Here is a 17,234-nt window from a genome sequence, read left to right as displayed (position 1 = left end):
AGTAAGAAGAACAAATTTAGGTAAAGATCATAATCAAGAATTTTCTTTTTGGGCTGAGTGTGTAGCTCAGTGGTAGAACACATGCTTAACAAGGGAGAGGCCCTTGCATCTGATCCCCAGAACTACCACCAAAACAAAAGTGTGAGGCCTGGGTTTAATACCTAGAACTGCAAAAATAAATAAACACAGAACTTAAATTTTTTTAAAAATAAATGAAAAGTAAAAAATAAAAAGTAACACTATACCAAGAAGAGTCTCAAAAACATCAGTTTGGAAATAAAGTAGCAAAATGCGTAAGTATATATGTATGTATATTTCACACAGAGATGTGAGAATAAAGCACACTAGTTGATCAAGAAACACAGACCATAAAGTTAAGAGTCTGACTAATGGGAGCAGCTACTAAAAAGGAGATCAATGGAGATGGGGTGAGAAAGGAAGTTGGGTGAGAGAGTAATTTAAAGAAATAATAGGTAGGAGCCAATAAGCATATCATAAGATGCTTAAAGTCATGAATCACTGGGATACTTAAGGAAATTTAAATGTGGCCTCTGAATTAGATACTAATTATAATGTTAAATTTTCAGATTTTGATCATTGTTCTGTGGTTACATAAGAGAATATATTTGTGGGATGGGTATATAGCTCAGTTGGTAGAGTGTGCTTACCTTGCATGTATGTACAGGTCCCTGGGTTCCATCCCCAGCACCCCCCCCACACACACACACACAAAGAGTAACAAGATAAAAGCATACACATTAAAAAAAGAGAGAATATATTTGTTTTTAGAAATTACACAGTGAAATATTTGGGGATAAAAGAATAAAGCTTCTGGGCTGGGGTTGTTGGCTTAGTGTTGGAGTGCTTGCCTTGCATGTGTGAGGAACTGGGTTTGATCCTCAGCACTGCATATAAATAAATAATAAATAAATAAAGGTCCATCGACAACTAAAAATTCAAAAAAAAAAAAAAAAAAAAAAAAGGATAAAGCTTCTCCAATATACTATCTATACCTATTACATATATCTAAACCTATATGTCATTTAAAAAATATATATGTGTGTATGGTATGTGTATTTTATATGTAGCTATATAAGTGCATACTTACAACATAAATATGTACACACTATATATATATTTCAATAGTTACATGCGTTGTATATAAAAATAACAATATATAATTAACAATATAGTTATACTGTATACACATATGTACTGTATGTACATTGCTTTATGTATAGATCTACATGGAGAGGGAGAGAGATTGACAGCAGACTTAGCAAAATAAAAATAATTAGTGAATTTGGGTTAAGGGTACACAGAAGTTCCTGCACTATTTTATAACTTTCTAAAACTTTGTAAATATATCAAAACTAAAGGTTACTCACAAAATGTCCTTAAATTTTTGTTTTTTCAAAGAGATAAAACCTGAATTTACTATGAACAGATGTCCAAGAAATAAATTTCTAAACAATTTTATTTCAAAAAGGAAGTAAAATAATTCCAGAAGGATGGTTTAAAATGCAAGAAGATGCCTAGCATGTGTGAGGCACTGGGTTCGATTCTCAGCACCACGTATTAATGAATAAAATAAAAATTCATCAACAACTAAAAAAATAATAAAAACGTTTAAAAAAAATAAAATGCAAGAAGAAATAGAAAGCAAAGAAATGACAGCATATGAATCAATCCAAAAAACACTGCCTGATGAAAACAATATCAACAATGTTCAAGCTGTCTGGGAGAAAAACAGCCTATATTAGGACTTAAACTCAAGAAGCCGTGAAAGAAAAGACTGAATAATTTAGCTACATACAATTTAAAAAAAACTTTCACAAAGCAACAAAAACAAAACAAACCTGCATGAAGGAAAGTCACTTTGCAAACAGTGTTATGGTAACTATCACTCTCTAATGATATTATTTTTATGACTCTATCCTCCAGACTCCTTGAAGGCAAGGAATTTTTTTTGTTTTGTAAGTACGGAAAGGTTGGGCAAAGGGAACTACATATGGCTACACAGCAGGAAGACAGAAAGTGAAGCTGGAGAGGCAAATAGAGGCATTAGGGTTTCCAAAAGGGGCACAGTGCCATCTTGGGTAGAGTAATTCCCAGTTGTGCAGGAAAACTCCACGCATTGCAGGACATTTACCATCCATAGCCCAATCCCAGTAAATGCCAGTCATTTCCCTTGATGGTTATGACTAAAAATACCCCTGAATACTTCCAATGCCCATGGGGTATGGTACCATTCCATGTGGAGGATCTCCAGGACAAGTAAATGAAGCTCCTATATGTTACTCATGTGGAATCCGGATTTTATCATGAAGGGAAGGAAGAACAACTGAAGGATTTTTAAGCAATATGATCAGGTTTTCATTTTATAAAGATCAGTATGGGACTGGGCTCAGTGATAGAGCACTTACCTAAGGCCCTGGGTTTGACTGATTCTCAGCACCAAAAACAAAAAAATCACTGTGACAGTAGTGAGGGAAAAAAAATGTAGAAGAGGTGCCAGTTTAAACACAAGGAAAACAAGAAGCAACAACAAATTGGAAAAGAGTGGAGAAAGGGAAGATAACTGTGGTCTTCCTACATATTCATGATGCAGATGGGATATCCTAATGGAGCTATCTTTAGAGAGCTGGGCTTGTATATCTTAGGGGAAAATGGAAAATAGGGTCCACCTCTGACCCTATGCTGAGGAAAAACTTACCTTGCTTTCCCAACTGGTAAAGCAAGTGGTCCAACATTTTCACCAGTAGAGAAATCAGAAATAGCAGTTTCTTCAGTCTGTGGTTCTTCAACATGACTTGTTTCTTCCTTTTCTAATGGCTTTCAAAATGGTTTTAATTATTTAATCAGATAAAATAGCACTTCATAATCAATGCCTTACTATGTAAGAGATAACTACAGACAGAACCTAACATACTCATTTCTATACCCATAAGCACAAACAATGGGGTTGTAGTCACAGACTAGTTTGGTACCAACAAATCACACCATTATAAGCATTTCCACTATCCCATAAAAAAGGTATCAATTTAGTTGCTCCTGGTAAAGGAAACATCTGATGCCATTAGAAAAGTGCTCCAATATGCACAAAGTGATAAAATCAATATCAAGTTAAATCAAGCTAAAGATAAAATACCAAGGGAAATACCAAGAGAACCTCCCAGATTTTGTTGGATTTTTCATTTCCCAAACTGGGAGATCTTTCTGGGATATGATCTTAGCTCCACAGTATTGCTCCTTGTACCTATTCCTCTTAGGGCTATCAGCAGTTGTCATTGGTATAGGATTCCAGTATCTATGTATTTACAAAATAGCTAAATAGCTTAGCTTAGGTAGTAACAACAGTAATTTTAAGAGTTAACAATTCCTGAGTACTAAATACTGTTCTAAGTTATCTTTTATTCTTCACAAAAATCCTGAGCTAGATGTTATAATCATCTCTGGGAAAACCGAGGTAGCAAAAGGCTAAATAACTTGCCTAAAAGCCAATATTTGAGCCTAAGTGTGCTCACATGGAAACCTACATAAGAATGCTTACAATAGCTCTATTCATTATACTACCAAATGTCCTTCAAAGGGTGAATGGGTAAATAAACTGTGATACTCCATATCATGGAATACTATTCAGCAATAAGAGTAAATGAACTATTGATTCAAACTGAATGAACCTTAAAGGTATTATACTAAGTAAAAGAAGTCACACTCAAAAGCTTTCATATTGGGCTGGGGAATGTGGCTCAAGCGGTAGCGCACTCGCCTGGCATGTGTGTGGCCCGGGTTCGATCCTCAGCACCATATACAAACAAAGATGTTGTGTCCGCCAATAACTAAAAAATAAATATTAAAAAATTCTCACACTAAAAAAAAAAAAAAAAAAAAAAAGCTTTCACATTGTGATTCCATTCATGACATTCTTGAAAAGACAAAACTACAGTAATAGAAAAGAAACCAATGGCTGCCAATGGTTAGGGGATAGGAGAGGATATGATTACAAAGGACTAGCATGAGAGAGATTTTTGGTAAGATGGAAGTGTTTTATATTCCAACTAGAGTAGTGATTATAAGAATCGTTATGTATGTCAAAATTCATAGGACTGAACAAAAGAAGAAAAAAGTCAACTTTATTGTCTCAATGATAATTTCACTTCTTTCTTTTTCTTAATAAAGCTACTAAAGTTGGGCTGGGGATGTGGCTCAAGCGGTAGCGTGCTTGCCTGGCATGAGTGCGGCCCGGGTTCGATCCTCAGCACCACATACAAACAAAGATGTTGTGTCCGCCAATAACTAAAAAATAAATATTAAAATTCTCTCTCCCTCTCTCTCACTCTCTCTCACTCTTTCTTTAAAAAAAAAAAAAAAGTTTTAAAAAGCCTTTTAAAAGTTTACCAGACTCTTTAAAAAAAAAAAAAAAAAAAAAGCTACTAAAGCATTTAAAACTACATATATGGTTGACAGTTTATTTCTACTAGACAGCACTATGCTTATTCCTAAAAGAATTATATACACTCTCTCTAATGCTAATAGAAAAATGTGTGTGTGTGATTATTCCCAAGGAAGCAAATCTACTTATTAAGAATCATACAGGACTGGGGCTGGGGCTTAGCAGTAGAGCACTCACCTAGTACGTATGAGGCCCTGGGTTCAATCCTCAGCACCATATAAAATAAATAAAATAAGCATACAGTGTCCAACTACAACTAAAAAATAAATATTAAAAAAAAAAAAAGAATCATATAACCATAAAGCCAAGCACTGCTTACCACTTTTTCCACAATGAATACTAAGTCATTTTCATTTAGAATATTTTTCAGAGGGTTTGGTTGACCTTTGTTGATCAATTGCACTTGGATATCAGCCTGTTAAAAACATACGTCAAGCAATGTTTTTATATACGTATATATATATATATATATACACACACACACACACACACACATACTTTTGTACAAATATATAAACACACTAAGACTGTTTCTATATAAGTGACCTGAAGAGATTTTAACAAGTCATATGTTTTAAAAGATTTTATTAATTTTTTTGTCCATGTTATTTCTCATGATGTTTAGAAAACTTAGCTCTTAAACCTAACACCTCTTCATGCTTCAAGGTCTACCTGAGGTACAACTGCCTTGTAAAGTCATCTTTGCTTTGAACCACACTGACATATTTTTCCCCAAATCACACTCTGTATTTACTGTTTTGTAGCATAAAATTACCAATTTATTAAATATTATCCTTTCTTTTGATTGTACTATAAAATTTTAAAACTTTACCACTATCAGTTTGCAGAAACTTTATATATTTTTTCATTCCAAATGCAATACACAACTATTGTAAAAAATGCTTTTTTTAAATATAAGTTTTTAAAAAATCACCCATAATTCTATTACCCAGTATAATTACTACTGTTTTCAGTCTGGTTGGCTTATATTCTGTCAGATCTTTTACAAGGCATACAAAAAATTGTCACTTATGTAAAAAGAAACGTGGGGCTGGGAATATAGCTCAGTTTGTATGATGCTTGCCTTGCATGCACAAGGCCCAGGGTTCAATCCCCAGCATCATTAAAAAAAAAAGAAAAGAAAGAAAGTGTCTATTTAGATATCTGGACAGAATTTTGCTTAGTAAAGATAGAATATTCCAATAATTTTCATGAACCTTTTTCCATGTCATTATTCTTTTTCTTCCTAGTAGTATGGTTCTATCATTCTACCATCACATATTAATTCTATTTTGTGCAACATTTTGGTAGTTTCCAGTTATTTGCTACAATATATAATGGAAAGTAAATATCTATCAAAAATGTTAAGATGAACAACTAAAATCACATTAATATTGTCAAATACATCATACCCAAATAATTTGTTTGTTTGTTTGTTTAGCAGTACTGGGGATTGAACCCAGGAGTGCTCTATCACTGAGCTACATGCCCAGATCTTTTGAGACAGGGAGGGACTCACTAAATTGCCTAGGCTGGCCTTGATCATGGAAGCATGGTCCTAGCAACACCTAGATTTCAACACTGTTTGAGAATAAATTTCATGTTTTAAGCAGTCTTATTTGTGGTACTTTGTAAGAGCAGCCTTAAAAAACTATTCTTCTATATTTTATTTATACAGATGGATATAGATATTAACACTTATCCACAATTATTTCTCCACAGCTTGTCTTTTAATATATACTATTTAATTCTCTAATTATCTCCTATGGAATACTTGGCACATATCAGATTCTTAACAAATACATGAATATTTAAAGCAGCTTTACTCATAAGCCTCAAAAACTGGAAACAAGTTGGGCTTGGTGGCACACTCCTATAATCCCAGCAGCTTGGGAGGCTGAGGCAGGAGGATCACAAGTTCAAAGCCAGCTTCAGCAACTTAATGAGGATCTAAGCAACTTAGTGAGACCATGTCTCAAAATAAAAAATAAAAAGGACTAAGGATGTGGCTCAGTGGTTAAGTGCTCCTAGCTCTATCCCTGGTGCCAAAAACAAACAAACAAAAAAACCCAAAAAACTGGAAATAACTCAAATATCCCTCAATCAGGATTGGATAACACAATTGTAGTACACCTATAAAAATGAATTATTGATACATAAACAATATAGATGAATCTCAAATGCATTATATTGATTGAAAAAAAAAAAGCCAGAAGGCTAGATGATTTTATTTATATATATATTGAAAAAGGCAAAACTATAGTGACAAAAAACAAATTAGTAGTTGCTAGGAACTAAGGGCAGGGAAAAAGGTTACCCTCACAAGAACATGAGGAAAAAAAAATAATTTTGTGTGGTACTAGGAATTAAACCCAGGGACTCACACATGCTATGTAAGCACTCTATATGCTGAGCTACATCTCCAGCCCTTTTTATTTATCTAAATTGCCCAGACTGGACTCAAACTTGCAATTCTCCTGCCTCAGCCTTAAAGCTGTGTGCTACCACACTCAGCTAATAAGAGAAAATTTTCAGAGATAAAGAAACGTCGGGGCTTGGGTGGTGGCTCAGAGGTAGAGTGCTTACCTAGCACGTGTGAGGCCTTGGGTTCAATTCTCAGCACCACATACAAATAAATAAATTAAATAAAGGTCCATCAATGACTAAAAAATATTTTTTAAAAATGTTCTGTATCTCAATTATAGAAGTGATATGACTAAAGGTAGTTGTCAAAACTCACAGAACTGTATCCCAAAACAGTGAAATTTGCTGAATGTAAATTAATTTCAATAAATCTGACTTAAACCCCTACAATTTTAGGGTAGAGTTGTGTTTAAAAACCAAATAAACATTTCATACCTCATAGATAAATGGGTCTTTACAGATTCCTTTCTTTTCTTCATTAAATTCTCTGAAATGAAGAACCACATGTGAAAAATAGAGCTATAGCTTAATTAAACTCAGAAGTTAGCTAAGTTTAACTCAGGTAACTTTACCTCTGCATAATATTAGTGAGGGGAAAAATAAAAATACCTATGGCAGCCCTAGGGCATAGTTGGAAAGAGGAGAAAAAAGAAGTGCTTAGATTAAGAAGGAAAAAAAAAAAAAAAAGAATTGGAGGGATAGATTAATGAACTGCTACCCACAATTGTACACGTTTCTTCTTCTTTTTTAAATTTTGGTACTAGGGATTTAACCCAGGGGCCCTTTACCACAGAGCCACATCCCAGCCTGTTTTATCTTTTTATTTTGAGACAGGGTCACATTAAGTTGACAAGATTAGCCTTGAATTTGCATTCTTTCAGCCTCAGATGCCCAAATTGCTAAGATTACATATGTGCACCACCACACCCAGCAGACATATTTGTTTCTTAGAGGCAGCAGAAATTTATGTCGTCGGTCTCTTCACTTATGCTTTTTCAAATACATAACCACATAAATTTTGGAAGATTAAAAGTGAGTAAATTCTGATCTGACACTGAATCAGTGGTTAACTTCTGAGAAGGTACTTAAAAGTCTCAGATTTCGGCTAAATAGAACCATCTCTTCTCCATTTTGTGAGCTTTTACTTAAAACGAACAAAAAAACAGTAAATTTGACAGTTATTAAAAAAATAATTTAAATATTTCCTTTTCAAAATATAAGCAAAAACCTCTAGGATATCATTTAATAACTATCAATTCAATAAATTTTACATATGAACTATAAATTAACATACTAAAATGCAATACCAAAATCACATCAGCCTGATCTACGCTCTGAAAGAGTCTTTGAAGGGCCCCAATAGCATTGTTTTAGGATACTATTTACATCTATTTGATCTAATATATGACCTACTGAAATAGAAACAGGAGAGCAGGCCTGTGACTAATTTGCTTTTGCCATATTGTGTTAGATTATGACTTATTCTTAAAGACGTTTACCTTTTAAGTATGACTCAGGGATATTACTTAGTCAGTCACTCAACAATTGTCAACAAACATACATATTTTAAGCCAGGCACTCTTGCTAGATGCTAGGGATGTTAAATACAGTCTTAGCCAGGTAAGGTGGTAAACACCTATAATCCCAGAAACACAGGAGGCAGGAGGATGTCAAGTTCAAGGCCAGCCTCTGCAATTTAGTAAGACCTTGAATCAAAAATAATACTAAAAGGATTGAGTATATAGCTTGGTGGTAGAGCACTATTGGGTTCAATCCCCAGCATGGGGTGGAGGCAGAGAGAACGCAGTCTTGACTGGAGTCCAAAGAGTAAATCAAGAACTAGCTACAGGGTCATGAGTGCTCTGTCAGAGGCAAGTACTGTACAGGAAGCTGTGGTGGAGATTTAGCTAGGGCTTGAACTTTATCTGAAAGCCCAGGGGAATTTACTGAAAGATTTAAATGAGAAATATAACTTGGAGTCCAGGAAAATAGCTGTGAATAACTTACAGCACTTCAGAGAAGTCATAGTGGCCTCAACAGGAGTGAAGCAAAGATAAAAGGACAGCCTAGATGAGGTGGGAGTAGAGGACAGTGAAAAGAGAAGGAAGTTGGGATCTTGGATTTAGAACTCTTTTAATTCAGAGACTGAATTCAAGAGTGGAGCTAGGTTCAGTGGCATACCTCTGTAATGCCAGCAACTCAAGAGGCTGAGACAGGAGGATCTAAAGTTCTGGGCCAGTCTCAGTAATTTAATGAGACCCTGTCTTAAAACAATAACTAAAAGGGCTGAGAATGCCGCTCAGTGTACAGTGCCCCTGGGTTCAATCCCCAGTATATTCTACAAACATCAATCAATCAATCAGAAGAAAAACACCAGGTTAAGTGGAAAGATTAATTCAGTCTTCAAGTATTGACTTTGAGACTCCACATAAAAATTTCCATTAGGCAGCTGGCTATAGAGGAACAAGAGAAGAGACAAAAACTTTTGGTGCTTACAAGTGAAAAAAAAAAAAAAAACTAATAACACTCATTAAATATTTTGGAAGTATAAAGGGCTTAAGTTTTATCATAGAACAACCACAGAATGAAGTACTGTATACTTCCAGACATTGGAGTAAGACCAGGGCAGAATGTGGGAGCAAGTAAACGATCAGATAGATACATACATTCTCACACTGAAAGATATCCGAGACATTGTTAGTTTCTTTTAAAATGCTAGTGTTCGTCATAATGTAAAGCATTACTGCAGAGGGGAAAAGCAGTAAAGACCATGAAAAATTATAGCATTTAAAGAATAATGAATTTGTAAGAAAGGCAAATTCTGTGGCCCTAATAAGCGAGAAACCCTGGAGGTGGAACCTAGCAATCTGTGTTTTGAGAATCCTCCAGGTGATTCTGATACCCACTGAATTAGACTTTAATATATAGTGAAGAACTTAATAGAATCCCTTTGGTTGTAATACTTAACTATAAGAACAAAATGAAGTCGTGGAGCAGTGAAAAAAAAAAAGGTGCATTTAAAATCAACACCTCATGCCGTTATCATTAAAAGTGTAGATCATATGGTAACCACTTTGAACAGACTATAACAATCCGTTTCACTTTTAGCAAGGCTTTGAACGGGTGAAGGATGGCGACATCCAGTTTTCCATATCACAAGCGTGCGCAAAAACAGAATAAATAAGTTGCCTCCTAAATATGTGTCACCTTCCGCCTATTTTGATAACGTGCAGATATTTTCTCCTAGGACCACAGGCAGGGCCCCCACACTGGAGCAGGAGGCCGGTCTCTTCCCCAGCAAAGCAGGCCAAGCGCTCATTCTCAAGGTGCAGCAAAAAGCTTGGGGCGGGATCTAGATACCTAGAGAGTATCTAGAAATGCTGTTCCTATATCCAGCTATCGGTATAAACTACGACTCACTGAAGAAGGCGAGCGTAAAACTTCTCAGCTCCTCGGCTCACTTGCGCCCACATTCTGCCCGGGTCTTACTCCCGACTCCGGAACCGCCAAACTGAACTGCGCGCCCGGACGCCGACGTCAGAGGCCGTAACCCCGCCCCGCCGGGACTACTTTTACTAGTTGGAAACCAATTCCTTTTGTCCGTATAATTAAACTTTGTTTATAGAGCACCCAGTGAAATTTCTTATTTCAATAGTTTTCTATTCCCGTCAGAATTTTTTTTTTTTTAATAAATGTAGTGGTTGCAGAGAAAGACTCCTCCTCTCGCGAGATTGGTAACGCCCTCTTAAGAATTATTCCGCTAAAAGGAGTCCCTCCTTTCTAAGCAAGTTTTCTAAGATTTGGACACATAGATCCCATGCTTTGATACATATAAAAAAAATACGCTGTTTTTTTTAATTACTTAGTATAGTAGAGATATATTTTGTGCCTGCGTTTGTTCTGTGGCGGGGCAGTGTGTGAACAAGCTGAAGGTTACATATAGAGTAAGGAGTTCTAAGTACTTCCTTTTCCTGTGGGAGCAGCTGGGGCGAGAGGAGCGTGGCCCTCTCCTCTCCCGGCAATGGTGAGTGGAAATCATCTTACCTGGACTTTCGCCTGCCTGGAGCGAGAAGGGAGTGACGAGGGTTCAGAAAACAAAATATGCAGGGGAGGTATCGAGGACGAGAGTTCCAAAGGCGTCTGTTTTGGGGGAGAACTGGGTTGTATGGCAACCCGGCAGCCATCTTAGGCAACGTGGGCGGCCGGGCACTTGGGCGCGCCTGGAAGCTCCTCGGTCGTTCTCAAACGAACTTTTGGATAGTAGCTGCTTTTGTATTCTGGAAAATTAGAGTTCTGTTGAGAATGGGAGCTCTGGGGGCCTGAGAAGGTGGGTGGTAAGGATAGGTTTGTGCCTAAATGTGCTCTCTAGCTAGGTATATTTCCATCTTTTAAGGAACTTTGTTAAAGAGGGGAAAACTTGTATTAGAACCTTTTTCCTGAATGCCCAGTATTGAGATGATTTCTGTAAAAAGCTTTGAGACTCCGTTAAGATTCGTTGCTGTATTTGACAACGTCTAATGTTTAAACTTTTAGCAAAGTCACGGTATGACTAACGTTGGGTGTCCACTATGTTTTAAATACCATGCTTGTGTGCTATGTAATGTACTGGAGTTTGTGAACAAGACAGACAACACTATGCATGGATTGCAGTTGACTTGGACTGAAAACATAGTAATATTCAATTGTAAGTGCCTTTGACATAGGAAATTGGAGAGGATGTAATTATCAACTTAAAACAGTGATTGGAGAAGGTGACCTCATAACTTAGTGGTCCAGCACTTGTGCAAGGCCCAGTGCTGAACCCCAAAACTGGAAAGAACAAAAGGTGGGCCGATATCTGGGAGAGAGGAGATTGTATAAGCCATCCTTAAGACGCTACTGCTTCCAGTGAAAAGTTTTTAGGAAAGATGAAGGAAAAGTAACCTGACAAGTTTTTACTAGCAAGCTTTGGAAGAGGTCAGGGGGAGCAGCAGAAAAGAAAGATTGGATGAGTGAGTTCAGAAAGTTTAGGTGGTGAAATTAAACTGCATTTTCAACCCTTGAAAATTGTGGAGCTTGGGACAGGCCTAAGAACTTATTGAAGTGTTATTAATTTGATATTGTTTGAGGCTTTATACAGGTGTTTAAGCCTTAAGCAATGTCTGCCTCACAAAACTGAGCTCTTATATAACTGATAGTTTGCTATTGGTATATGAGAAGAGTTCACCTCTAATGTTGCTTGTCAATTTTTTCCCCCAAGGCGTGTGCTCGACCCCTGATATCTGTGTACTCTGAAAAGGGGGAGTCATCTGGCAAAAATGTCACTTTGCCTGCTGTGTTCAAGGCCCCAATTCGACCAGATATTGTGAACTTTGTTCATACCAACTTGCGTAAAAACAACAGACAGCCCTATGCTGTCAGTGAATTGGCAGGTATGGATTCATGTTTTCTCTGGGTTGGTATTTTAAGGTTGCTTTACGGTAGTGATGAAATTCCACTTCATTGGTCCGTGTTTCTGAACCACATGATTTTCTTGGATATTCTGATGCGGTTTGTTGCCATGCACAAGTCAAATAGATTGGTTATGTCTATGTAGCTAAAGTTAAATTTCTTCCCATTTAGGTCATCAAACCAGTGCTGAGTCTTGGGGTACTGGTAGAGCTGTGGCTCGAATCCCCAGAGTTCGAGGTGGTGGGACTCACCGTTCTGGCCAGGGTGCCTTTGGAAATGTATCCTTTTACTACCTACACTGGTCAGTTTGTGGAATCTAGCAGACTGCCCGGTTTATACACATTAAATGTATTTATTCTTAAAGAGAAAAGGCTTCGCGCAGGGAGGTTTCTCTTGCAATGATGTCGTAATTTGCGTCTTACTCTGTTCTCAGCGACAGTTGCCTGCTGTCAGTAAGCTGTTACAGAAGGTTGACGAAAATTGTTACTGAGCAAGACATAACCATTTCCTGATGCGTAATTTTAGGAAGTGTTATTCTTTTTTTAATATTTATTTTTTAGTTGTAGTTGGACACAATATCTTTATTTTATTTATGTGGTGCTGAGGATCAAACCCAGAGCCTCACACATCCTAGGCGAGTGCTCTACCACTGAGCCACAACCCAGCCCCAAGAAGTGTTATTCTTAACTAAGGAAATAGATGTGTAGAGGAGGCCGCATGTTCGCACCAACCAAAACATGGCGTCGTTGGCACCGGAGAGTGAACACAACCCAAAAGCGATATGCCATCTGCTCTGCCTTGGCTGCCTCAGCCTTACCAGCACTGGTCATGTCTAAAGGTTTGTAATATTGTTATAATTTGCCTGTGTTCATCCTAGAGTATCTAAACTTCACTTTATTAAGAATAGGTTTTGATCACTTCTAAATAACAAGTTGGTAATCTAACAATAGCTATGTAACTGGAAATTCTTCAGATAGTAATTATATAATTAGAAAGCTTTTCATATCACATCATCTCCCTCGTGCACATTTTTACTTGTCAAAATGATGAGATTCCACTTAATTGGTCCGTGTTTCTGAAACAAATGATATTTGTGGAAATTCTGATTTGGCAAATTGTGTACCGTTTTGCTTTTGTAAGTGATATAAAATTTTTTTCAAAGAATTCAGGTAACCAGATAAGTATTGAATTGGTTTTGTCAGGTCATCGAATTGAGGAAGTTCCTGAACTCCCTTTGGTGGTGGAAGATAAAGTTGAAGGTTACAAGAAAACCAAGGAGGCTGTTTTGCTTCTTAAGAAGCTTAAAGCCTGGAATGATATCAAAAAGGTAGGCTTAGCTGGGTGCCATGGCACCTGCCTCTAACCCCAGCAGCTAGGGAGGCTGAGACAAGGAGAATCACAAGTTCAAAGGGCCAGCCTCAGGGATTTATCAAGGCCCCATCTCTAAAAAAAATATACATTTAAAAAGGACTGGGGGTGTGGCTCAGGTGTTAAGTGCCCATGGGTTCAATCCCCAGTACCAAAAAAAAAAAGGTAGGCTTAATGTGCATATTTACAGTTCGGTGGGTTTTGTTTATAAGTTGTACATGGACACAATACCTTCATCTTATTTATTTTTATGTGGTTCTGAGGATCGAACCCAGTGCCTCACCACATGCAGGGCATGTACTCTACTACTGAGCTTGAACCATAAGTCCCAATTTGGTGGTTCCTGATGTATAGAAATTTGTCAGATCTTGATTTTCTTTTTTTTTTTTCTTTTAAGCATTTTTTAAAATATTTATTTCTTGGTTGTACACAATACCTTTATTTTGTTTATTTTTATGTGGTGCTGAGGATCAAACCCAGGGCCTTGCACATGCTAGGCCAGCACTCTACAGCTGAGCCCCAACCCCAGCCCCAGATTCTTGATTTACAAGAGGAAAACTGAAAGATGGGACAGTCAACCCTTAGTATCCATTGGGCATTGATTGCAGGACCATCCTTGTCTCCATAATAAGATCCATTAATGCCCAAGCCTCACAAAGTGAGGTACTATAGTATTTCCATATAACCTATACACATCATCATAAAAAATTATTTTTACCTAATGTAGATGCTACGTAAATAGTTCTGCATTATATTATCTAGGGAATAATTACTAGGAAAGACGTATACATAGTATAGATGCAATACTTTGTCAGAATGGTGTCTGAGAAAGCAAGTACTTAATTATGAAGATCCAGGACAGATCTATACCTTAATAATTAGTACTTCATTTACCTTAATACTGAAATTGCTCATTTTGTAGGTCTATGCCTCTCAACGAATGAGAGCTGGCAAAGGCAAAATGAGAAACCGTCGTCGTATCCAGCGAAGGGGCCCCTGTATCATCTATAATGAAGACAATGGTATCATCAAGGCCTTCAGAAACATTCCTGGTAATCCTTACAGTGTTTTTGTTTTGATTACCCACACTTTGCATCCTTGTTCAGCTTTGATTATGATGAGATTCCACTTTATGGTCCGTGTTTCTGAAATAAATGATTATGTGGAAATTCTGATTCTTAGCTGAATGAATTGTACTATCAATGGTTGAAACTTTGTAAAATTGAGAAGATAGTTCTGGAGTTCCTGGTGAAGCCATAAAGATTCTTTATATTATGTTGAAAATGCCTTTCTAATTCTCCTTTCCCTTTAAAAGGAATTACTCTACTTAATGTAAGCAAACTGAACATTTTGAAACTTGCTCCTGGTGGGCATGTGGGGCGTTTCTGCATTTGGACTGAAAGTGCTTTTCGGAAGTTAGATGAACTATATGGCACTTGGCGTAAGGCTGCTTCCCTCAAGAGTAACTATAAGTGAGTGCTTTTTTATATTTAAATACTGAACATAGATTTAAACTGAAGATAGTGAACTTCAACACCTTTATTTTTAACCATTTATCTCTGCACATTAGTATTCAGAATTGGTTAGCATAGTTTTCATGGGATTTTTTTTAAAAATATTTTTTAGTTGGACACAATATATTTATTTATTTTTATGTGGTACTGAGGATTGAACCCAGGGCCTCACATGTGCTAGGCAAGCGCTCTACTGCTGAGCCACAACCCCAGCCCCTCATGGGATTTTTTTGGTTTTGTTTTGGTAGTATTAGTGTTTGAACCCCAGAGCACTCATCACTAAGTTAAATCCCCACCCCTTTTTTTCATTGTGAGACAGGATCTAAGCTGCACAGGCTGGTTTCAAACTGCTGCAGCCTGGAATTAAAGGCATGTGTCACCACACCTAGCTGCATACTTTTATATATAAATAATGGGTTTTATTTGGCTGCCATTTCCCTTTATGTGCCAACAGTATGCTGAAATGGTAAATACTTCCTTTGGCCAGTGCTTCTGAAGATAGTTTATTGGAAATTTTTACTGAGTTCTGGAGAGAGAAATGGTTAAAAATAGAGATGTTGTTGGGCTGGGGTTGTAGCTCAGTGGTGGAACACTTGGCCTAGCATGTGTGAGGAGGCCCTGGGTTTGAGTCTGTGCACCACATATAAATAAATAAAAGTAAAGGTCTATGGAGGACTAAAAAACTATTTTTTTTAAATAAAAGAATTGCCATTTAAAAAAATAAAGGTGTTGAAGTTTATCATCATCACTCGGTTACTTGAGAATTTAGGTATCCATTGTTAATCATTTTCCTTCAGCCTCCCTATGCACAAGATGATCAATACAGACTTGAGCAGAATCTTGAAGAGCCCAGAAATTCAAAGAGCTCTCAGGGCACCACGGTAAAGTTCTGATATTTATAGTATCATTCTTTCTATTATTTCAAAAATATGAGTAATGTAAGTAAATTAATAAGTGTCTACCTTTTCATAGTAAGAAGATTCATCGCAGAGTCCTGAAGAAGAATCCATTGAAAAACCTGAGAATCATGTTGAAGCTAAACCCATATGCAAAGACTATGCGCCGGAATACCATTCTTCGCCAGGCCAAGAATGTAAGTGATCCATTTGTTTTTACTAATAATGTGGAGTTTTTTAAAAAACTTAAATTTTTTACTTAATTTATTGCAGCACAAACTCCGGGTGGATAAAGCAGCAGCAGCTGCTGCCGCAGCTAAATCAGATAAGAAAGATCAGAAGGGGGCTGCAGGCAAGAAGCCTGTGGTGAAGAAGCAGGGAAAGAAGGCTGTTGGTGTTAAGCAGAAGAAGCCTGTGGGGAAGAAGGCTGCACCTTCCAAGAAACCAACAGCTGAAAAGAAACCAGCAGAGAAGAAACCTGCAGAAGAGAAAAAGTCTGCAGCATAAACTCTAAAATCTGTTTTATTCCATAAGTTTAAATAATTTTGGACAGTTTATTTTGAATAAAGAGCTGATCAAAGATGCAGTGACAAACATGTTTTGTTGGGTGTTTTTAGTAAAACTTCACTAGTCTTAAAAAAAATTTTAAGTTGTAGGTGGACACAGTATCTGATTTCATTCTTACGTGGTGCTGAGAATGGAACCCAGTGCTTTATGCCTGTACAACTGAGTCACAACCCCAGCCTTCACTGAGTGGTCTTTGAAAAGTAGCACTTTGTTATCTCTAATTCCAGTCTTTAACTTGGCCCCTATTATAGTCTGGTATAATGGAGGTTTGGATTTACATTTAGACCGTGCATTTGAGTGGAATAGGAATTTCTAAGAGCTTGATGTGGCATTCCATTTTATAAATCACTAGAAAAGCAGATGTTAGAAATGTACCTCACACACAACCATATGAGGTCATGGTTGCCTGTAATCCCAGCAGCTCAGGAGGCTGAGGCAGAAGGAACAGCCTGTGCAACTTAGACCATCTAAAGTTTAAAAAAAGTGGGGGGCTGGGGATGTGGCTTGGTGGGTAAGCACTCCTTAGTTAAGTCCCTTGTACCCCCCAAGAAAAGTATTTGCTTCCCAAAAAGGGAATTT

At 37.1% G+C, this 17,234-nt stretch overlaps 2 protein-coding genes and 4 non-coding genes across 7 annotated transcripts in view; 5 read left to right on the top strand and 1 right to left on the bottom strand.

Annotated features, from left to right (window-relative positions):
- Zwilch (zwilch kinetochore protein) overlaps positions 1-10,385 on the bottom strand; it is a 33,660-nt gene extending 23,275 nt beyond the window's left edge. For both annotated transcript variants that reach the window (XM_077109033.1, XM_076848648.2), the window contains exons 1-4: positions 10,301-10,385; positions 7,316-7,367; positions 4,776-4,871; positions 2,717-2,835 (exon numbers count right to left, since the gene is read on the bottom strand). In XM_077109033.1, coding sequence (XP_076965148.1) covers positions 2,717-2,835; positions 4,776-4,871; positions 7,316-7,367; positions 10,301-10,353 — 320 coding nt within the window. In that variant the 5' untranslated portion in view covers positions 10,354-10,385. The remainder of the gene's footprint in view (positions 1-2,716; positions 2,836-4,775; positions 4,872-7,315; positions 7,368-10,300) is intronic.
- Positions 10,386-10,800: 415 nt separating this feature from the next.
- Positions 10,801-16,682, top strand: Rpl4 (ribosomal protein L4). Its single transcript, XM_076850987.1, has 10 exons — positions 10,801-10,904; positions 12,120-12,291; positions 12,482-12,588; positions 13,010-13,148; positions 13,513-13,637; positions 14,601-14,730; positions 14,994-15,150; positions 15,990-16,073; positions 16,165-16,285; positions 16,362-16,682. The coding sequence occupies exons 1-10, from the start codon at positions 10,902-10,904 to the stop codon at positions 16,593-16,595; spliced, it is 1,272 nt and encodes a 423-aa protein (XP_076707102.1). The 5' UTR covers positions 10,801-10,901; the 3' UTR covers positions 16,596-16,682.
- On the top strand, positions 12,338-12,409 carry LOC143396060 (small nucleolar RNA SNORD18). The gene has a single exon (XR_013090950.1). It is a non-coding gene; the product is annotated as a small nucleolar RNA SNORD18 (small nucleolar RNA).
- On the top strand, positions 12,705-12,803 carry LOC143396115 (small nucleolar RNA SNORD16). The gene has a single exon (XR_013090992.1). It is a non-coding gene; the product is annotated as a small nucleolar RNA SNORD16 (small nucleolar RNA).
- On the top strand, positions 13,349-13,420 carry LOC143396058 (small nucleolar RNA SNORD18). The gene has a single exon (XR_013090948.1). It is a non-coding gene; the product is annotated as a small nucleolar RNA SNORD18 (small nucleolar RNA).
- On the top strand, positions 14,788-14,857 carry LOC143396059 (small nucleolar RNA SNORD18). The gene has a single exon (XR_013090949.1). It is a non-coding gene; the product is annotated as a small nucleolar RNA SNORD18 (small nucleolar RNA).
- Positions 16,683-17,234: the final 552 nt, after the last annotated feature.

Source organism: Callospermophilus lateralis, chromosome 3, assembly GCF_048772815.1.
Source record: "Callospermophilus lateralis isolate mCalLat2 chromosome 3, mCalLat2.hap1, whole genome shotgun sequence".
In the NCBI taxonomy this organism is placed as follows: Eukaryota; Metazoa; Chordata; class Mammalia; order Rodentia; family Sciuridae; genus Callospermophilus; species Callospermophilus lateralis.
This window is presented reverse-complemented; position numbering and strand designations above follow the sequence as displayed.

Coding starts and splice junctions, on each gene's coding strand:
- Rpl4 (XM_076850987.1), top strand. Junction 12,292..12,481: donor TGCTGTCAGTGAATTGGCAG/GTATGGATTCAT, acceptor CTTCCCATTTAG/GTCATCAAACCAGTGCTGAG. Junction 15,151..15,989: donor TCCCTCAAGAGTAACTATAA/GTGAGTGCTTTT, acceptor ATTTTCCTTCAG/CCTCCCTATGCACAAGATGA.